This window comes from Mizuhopecten yessoensis, unplaced genomic scaffold, assembly GCF_002113885.1.
Source record: "Mizuhopecten yessoensis strain PY_sf001 unplaced genomic scaffold, ASM211388v2 scaffold3235, whole genome shotgun sequence".
NCBI lineage: Eukaryota > Metazoa > Mollusca > Bivalvia > Pectinida > Pectinidae > Mizuhopecten > Mizuhopecten yessoensis.
This window is the reverse complement of record NW_018404943.1, coordinates 981,329-988,556: the sequence shown is the minus strand read 5'-3', so window position 1 is coordinate 988,556 and position 7,228 is coordinate 981,329. Positions and strand designations below refer to the sequence as shown.

Sequence of the window (7,228 nt, the reverse complement as noted above, 5' to 3'; positions counted from 1 at the left end):
GTGGGGAATTGAATATAGGTTGGGTAATGACTATAACATAACTGTAAATGTTTCTTCATGACTCTCCAAACCAGTGTTTAAAAAATATTTTGGCATCATTTCCTGGCCCCGGGGGTGGGGATTGTTTGGGTAGGGGTGGATAAATATTCAACTGTTACATCCTGATCAAATTCTGAACTCAATTGGTTTGAAAATAGATAAATATTTTTTTTATCACAAGGGGGGTACTTTTTATGCAGGGGGGGTACATTTTATGCAGGTATAAAAAGTATCCGGATACTTTTTGGTAGGGGGGTACTTTTTATGCATGACACCGGGTATACCCATTATGTATATGGAAACCAATAGGAATTAAACAACAATTTTACAACTTTAAATGTGACTTTTATTATAGTTCATGGTTGCTGATTTTGCTGCCTTCACAGGGCTCACCCTGGACCTAAAAAATCAGTAGCCAAAAAAGTAGCCATGTTTGAATTTCAGTAGCCAACTTTGATGATTTTCTATGGGTTCTTTTTTTTCACTTTTGTTCACCACTGTACACTTCAAATATGTGTGCCGAAGTCCTAAAGATTTTTTTTCCTCGCTGGCTGGAGAGAATGCATTGGATTTTCAGTGTATTCTCTTCATCCTCTTTATATCGTTAACAGTATATAGATTAATTTAAATTGGGGTATACTAACTCACTGTTGTATAATACAGCAGGTCCATTACAATCTGCCATTTAACTAACTATAAAGCTGTAAATACCTATATAGCTACATTCGTATCAACCTGTAATTTATAAAGATGTTAGCTATAGGGATCAAGAGCCCTGGAAACAGCCTTCCAATCAATTTGTTGTCCTCACATAGAACGGCTAGCATGTACTTGTACAACCTTTCCTCTTTCATTCATTGATTTATTTATTTTTCATAATTCTAAGTAGTGTTATATTGTTATCATCATATAATTTAATTTTGCTTGTAACAAGTATTTTCATTGGCTTAAAAATTTATGTTATAGGCCCATAACGTAAAAAAATGACGTCGCCGTTTGTAACATCGCTTTTGATTGGCTGATACAGCAGCGCATTAATTTCTAAAAGAAAAGTGTCCATCAATAAAAGTGGAATTCCACAGGGATTGTGTGTAGTAGATTAAATTATAAGGATTAACTTGAATATATTTTTCATGTTATGGAGCTATCACACAAAAAAACGGAGTGTACTCTAAATAAACCGCAAGGCGGTTTATGCTGAGAGAACACTCCGTTTTTTTTGTGTTATAGCTCCATAACATGAAAAATATATTCAAGTTAATCCTTAAATTAATGCTAATTTTGTTATGGTTATGTAATTTCTTCAGCTGTTTCCTTCATGTACAATACCCCAATATCCTATAATATTGACAACAAAAAGTATAGCCTGATGAATACTTTTAAATTTTTGGATATCTAATTTTGCATCAAGAGTTTGTAAAAAAAAAAAGAGGTGACATCGTACTCAAGAGAGTTATTTCTGATACATTATAACTGTTATGCCAGTTGTAGGTGTTTATGCTACAATACTATGTTAGCTTAACCAGTTAATTGCACTTCTTCTTTATTTTATGAGGGCTCCATCAATGTTGATGTTTATGCCCTCGGGTGTCCTATTGCAGAGGCGTGAAAAAGGGGGTTGTTTACTTATTTGCTGAAATACTGCATTTCTGTGAAACTGTTGAGTGTATGTAATAGAAACTGTGTCCTATATTGGTGGTCAAGATTAAGAGGACAGGTGAGTGAGGAAAATTGTTTTGACATATCCGACAGGACCATTCGAGACATCCGAAAAGAAACACAGTCATCATTTGTGATTCTTCCTCCAAAGAAACAAACAATTAAGTGGCTAGCTGGGATAAGGTAGCTTTCTGACGACCAGAGATTATTTATATATTGCCGGGGCAGAGGAGGCCGGGTATTAATATATTAGTACTAACCAGTGGCATGCCACAAGTCTTTCATGTTACATGATTTCCCATTGGATTCTATGTTAATTAACTTTTCTAAAACTAATTTTCCGGGGAGACTTCAAAGTGTAACTTTTGTGCTGGGATGAAAAGTGGTACATTGTAGGTCAATAACAGAGCAACGGATAAATAATATTATATTAACACTAGACAATTCTCTAACAGGGAGTAAAGTTTTATCAAAATTGGATTCAAACAAAGTCACTGTACATTTCCGTCTGGTTATAATATAATTAGAAAACGACCCCGAACGTTCCGTTGGTAAGATATTGGCGTGAAAGACGGTCCATCCCAATACCTTACCTTACCGAGGCTAAAACGGCTTTAGTAAAAGACTACTTTTGGTTAAACAAGTACTCGTAGCCTGGTAGTTGCGATAACGTAGCTTTCTGACGACGAGAGATTTGTTTATATATTGTTCAACCGTGTTGTTGTTACAAGACTGTAAATTCATATTTAGCGGCGTTTGTTGCAGCAGCCGAAAAGTACTATTATTAATACCCGGCCTCTTGTTCGACTAAAGTACTCGAAACACTGACTACTGAATACAGGACGCAACGAATGTAGCAGTCTTAGTCTGTTACTTTACCGAGATATAAGCATCGATTATCCATCTGTAGACATTGATCAATTTCACGGACTTCTTCATTTGTGACTTCACCAGTTCAACCGTGTTGTTGTTACAAGATTGTAAACTCATAACTCAGCCGGGATTGTTGCAGCAGCCGAAAAGAGCCCTATACAAAACGAATCTCCAACACAAAAGATTTCGAATAAAGTCAGGTGCATTCGATGAGCATACCACATACAGTATCTGTCGTCCGTCTGGTTTTTTTTTGACTGGCTTCTTAACTTAACTGAAAGAACCCATGTTCTAATGTTTGACCAGAAGCATGCAGGTACCTTTGAGGTTTTTTTATCAAATTATTATATAAACTGAGAAGATATTTGTTTTAAACTGTCCTTACTCAAAGATTCATTAATTCATTTAAATTATTTATTTATTTTCGTATATCATGTCTCTTACCTAAATCAAAGGAGACAGTGGTCAAATATGTTAAGAACTTTTAACAATATTACTCGTAAGATTCCATATAAGTGTATCAGGAGATAAAAAAAAAAACACGGCGAGACTGCAGGGATTCAAACTTTTCCTCCAGACTGTGACAGACGCTCTACCAGGTCCCTTATTCATAAAACATTTAGTTTCTCATGGTTAAACTCAAATTCTGTGCTCACGTCCAAATTTTTGTTCCGGTGATTACATAATAATGAGAAATACATGTTTGTCCATTACCATTAAGAACTTTAATAGTATTTTATTTTTAATGGACAGCTCGTATATAGAAAGGAGGGGAAACACCAGAACAAGACAAGACAACGCTATTTCATATTTACAACCAGCTTTGGGTATTCCCTTGCCAGTCAAAGACTGGTCAAAAACACCTCTGTAACAGGAGAAGAGGAATGCACAGCCTGGCCTGGATTCGAACCCAGACCGACTCTCCGAACTCTAGACGGACGCTCTACCAAATGAGATATATACCTGCCAGCAAAAGTTAACGACCCAGTCCAGTTCCGATGCACAGGCATAGCTCGGACAAAATCGCGCTCCAGAACGTGACACTGTTCATGTATTTGTTTGTGAAGTTTTGATCCTATGTTATTATCAAACCAAAGTTTTTTTATGGACCATAACTTCCGTGTTATTACACTTGTATGTTTTGAAGGCGAAGTAGCGCATACTGAATCAGGTCTGCTTTCCCTCTATATACAGTGTTATTTTCATATCACATGTTTCACATAAACATGTACTTAAACCAAGTATGCTATAAAAAATGTTGGCCCTTTATTAAATTTTGATTAGTTTCATAGGGTTAAACGCCGTATTAACCAAAGTAAGACCATGGCACAACTTACTTGCTCTTTAACTTACATTCATCAAAATTTCAATACATATATATACATGTATTTGTATGAATTGTGTGTTGTGTCCATCTTCATAAAAAATATTGTCCTTTATTCATTTTTAACAAATTTTTATTGACGATGGTTTAGAAAAACGAATATATGACACACTAGTGCATGATTGCACATTTAAAATAAATCTATAGATACATTATGCGAAAAGTGAATTACACTGCGCCATACAACATAATGCTAGCTATGGGCCAAAAGGGTAGAAAATCATATCCAAATCGTTAATTTCAAATTGATAATAATTATAGTGTGTAACATGGACAAAAGACGATGTACATACTACTTGTTCATAGTTTGATAAAAGACGCATTTCTATATTGGAGCTCCTTCTGTTGTACCCTAAACTAATTGTTTCCCATAAATTTCAGCAAATTCTATATTCTTTTTAAGTTTTATCACATCAGCGAAATCTAGATTAAAAAACACTTTTTTGAGTACATTGTATAATTTAAGTAGCAATTTCTTTCTTGTTACATTTCAACATTGAACGACCTTTTGGCCCTGACATTTTGTTACAAGAATCAAAATTGAATGGATTTGACGTCCTGTAATCTGTAATTGATCGTGGGCTCTTTGAAATGATGGATGTGCTAACATCCTTTTGGATGAATTAATGACAAATACTGCATTATTATGTAATTAATTTAATAATCTCACTAGGTAAGTAAGATTGAGCACATGTAAGTACAATTGTACAAACGTGCAGACATTAACAATACAGTCTAAATGGATGCTGCGTGATACACGTGACGGATTAGTCCGAATTATTCTGACGTTTTATCGACTTTTTTTTAGATCGGTTTGTCGTCGATAGACTGATATAAAAAGTCGATAAAACGTCAGAATAATTCGGACTAGTGACGGATGTACAATGTTTTGCCCCTGTACGTGTGTGCTCTTCATACAATATATTAAGGTCGAATGCCAACTTTGACCACTGACTGGACACCAGTCTAAGACTAACACGGTCTAAACATAACTCTAATAGATGAGGGCGTTGTTTTCTTCTTAAGTTTCAACAAAATAAAGCAATTTGATATATTTTCTTCATGCGTCCCTATAGGTTACGTGTAGTTCACAGATAAAACGCAACATTGTCGTCGTTTTTGATGCCAAACAAGCACCTGCGGTGTTGGTCCTGTAATTTATCGTGGTGTTTTTTGAAATGATGGATTTGATGTCCTGTAATCCTGTAATCCTGTTATTGATCGTGAGTACGCGTTTATACTGTAATGATGGATTCGACGTCCTGTGATGCTGTAATTGATCGTGAGTTCTCGGGAATGATGGATTTGATATCCTGTAATCCTGTTATGAATCGTGTACTAATTCAATGTCGACAAACCAGTACGGGTACATGGGAATGATGAATGATGTAGTCACTAACGCTTCCGAGAAATGTACGTCTGATGGTACCAAGTCCTCTACACCCCGTTAATATCATGTTCGCTTTCCGCTCTTCCGCGATTTTAATTATCGTTGGACCAGCTTCTCCAGACAGTTTCACGACCTCTCCTTTCACCTTCGAGAGACAACATATAAAGAATTACACTCTTGTACATGTGCACATAGGGGATGGTGTACATTTAAATCATAATTTTCAGCGCAAAAATTAAAAAAAAATGATATTCGCCATTGAACTTTTTTTTAATGTGGCTATATATTTTGATTATTTCGAAATACTTGCAACTCACTTGAAAACAGAGTGCCCATATGAAAACAACGTTTACCTGGGAAGCGTCCAAGGCCTGCTGCAGTTTTTCCACTGTCTGGTCTGCGCGTCTTTCCTCCTCACGAAAGGTCTGTATTAGCAACTTGTAGTCGGTTGGATCCCAGATAGCTGTGTTAGGATTTTAAATATATGAAACTCAACAGTATCATAAGCACGTATCCAGGGATTGTAAAGCACTCAAATACTATAAACTATATCTTTTAATGTTTTTAGAGAAATTACCCCCTGAATAGGACTGCGTCACCTTCAAGAAATCTTTCACTTTTTTTCACAAACACACAACCATACTCTAACTTTTAGCTGACAATTTGTTTTCTTATCTCTGCAAAACACTCATCGTGATCTTTCAATTCTTGTGTTTAATTTGCTCCACAGAATATTCTGAGTTGATTAAGTACAATGGACAAAATAAAATAGTTCAATCAATGTATACAATCTGATAACCCAAACAAGCGCAACTTGGCAAGTGACGGAACACAGGCATTTGTTTCTGTCAATACAAATGGTCCTAGCTATATCCCAATAGTCCTTTTCATAATTATGCATTAAATCGCAGGACAAATTTGCGAAAAACAGAATAAATCGTAACATTTTCCAATCACAGATAATAAGAACACAGGGACTTGAGCATTTTTTACAGCTATATTTGGACCTAAACTAAGGTGTTCAGAATACTTTTACTCGTTTTAGATGTTTAGGTCAACTTTCGGTTAAAATGAAAGTTGATCTAAAACGTGTAAAACTTCTCAATTCCTTAGTTTATGTCGCAAGTATAGCGGTAACAAATTCTCGGATCACTGTGAGTAAGAAAAGGCCCGTGCATGGTTGTTTTTGCTACTCACATCCATAGGTGTTTAGCTTCCGGTGGTCCACGCAGTGAACGATGATGACGTAACTACTGTCACCGTGAACGTTCCTAATGTACCCTATCGATACAAATACCACAAAATGTATATAATTGGGTATGTTAATGAATCCAACAAAATAATCTTATTTAGTCACAGAGAATGAGAGTGTATGTTGTCCTTCTAAAGTCCCCTAGAAACAACGCGTACAGGACGATCGACACTCGCTACTGATAATGAAAACAACAAACAAACAGCTTGGACTTATTTAAAAGATAGCAACAGATTTCAACAACGTGTATTGATAATGGAACCAGCAGCAACGTGCAGGACACTTACGAACGCTATGTTCTGATTCACACACCAAAACCTTGACTACTGAAGCTACCGACAAACAGCGTGGGCTTATAAATAAGCAAACGAACAACATGTAAAAATGTATATATATGAAATAAAACAATAAATCGAGTTTTCATAGAAGAATCAATCAACAAATACCACGTACGTTTAAAACCACAAATAAATTTATAAAGAAACCAACAAACAACACGAACTCTTAGAATACCAACAAACAACACGAACTCTTAGAAAACCAACAAACAACACGAACTCTTAGAATACCAACAAACAACAAGAACTCTTAGAAAACCAACAAACAACACGAACTCTTAGAATACCAACAA

General features: G+C 35.7%; 2 protein-coding genes across 2 annotated transcripts in view; both read right to left on the bottom strand.

Annotated features, from left to right (window-relative positions):
• The window catches only part of LOC110447250 (protein RRNAD1-like), a 21,159-nt gene extending 18,429 nt beyond the window's left edge, over window positions 1–2,730 (bottom strand). Inside the window, exon 1 of the mRNA XM_021492821.1 lies at window positions 2,578–2,730. Coding sequence (XP_021348496.1) covers window positions 2,578–2,688 — 111 coding nt within the window. The 5' untranslated portion in view covers window positions 2,689–2,730. The remainder of the gene's footprint in view (window positions 1–2,577) is intronic.
• Window positions 2,731–4,033: 1,303 nt separating this feature from the next.
• Window positions 4,034–7,228, bottom strand: part of LOC110447251 (universal stress protein Sll1388-like) — a 6,360-nt gene continuing 3,165 nt past the window's right edge. Inside the window, exons 2-4 of the mRNA XM_021492822.1 lie at window positions 6,543–6,626; window positions 5,699–5,808; window positions 4,034–5,490 (exon numbers count right to left, since the gene is read on the bottom strand). Of these exons, the coding sequence (XP_021348497.1) occupies window positions 5,299–5,490; window positions 5,699–5,808; window positions 6,543–6,626 (386 nt within the window). The 3' untranslated portion in view covers window positions 4,034–5,298. The remainder of the gene's footprint in view (window positions 5,491–5,698; window positions 5,809–6,542; window positions 6,627–7,228) is intronic.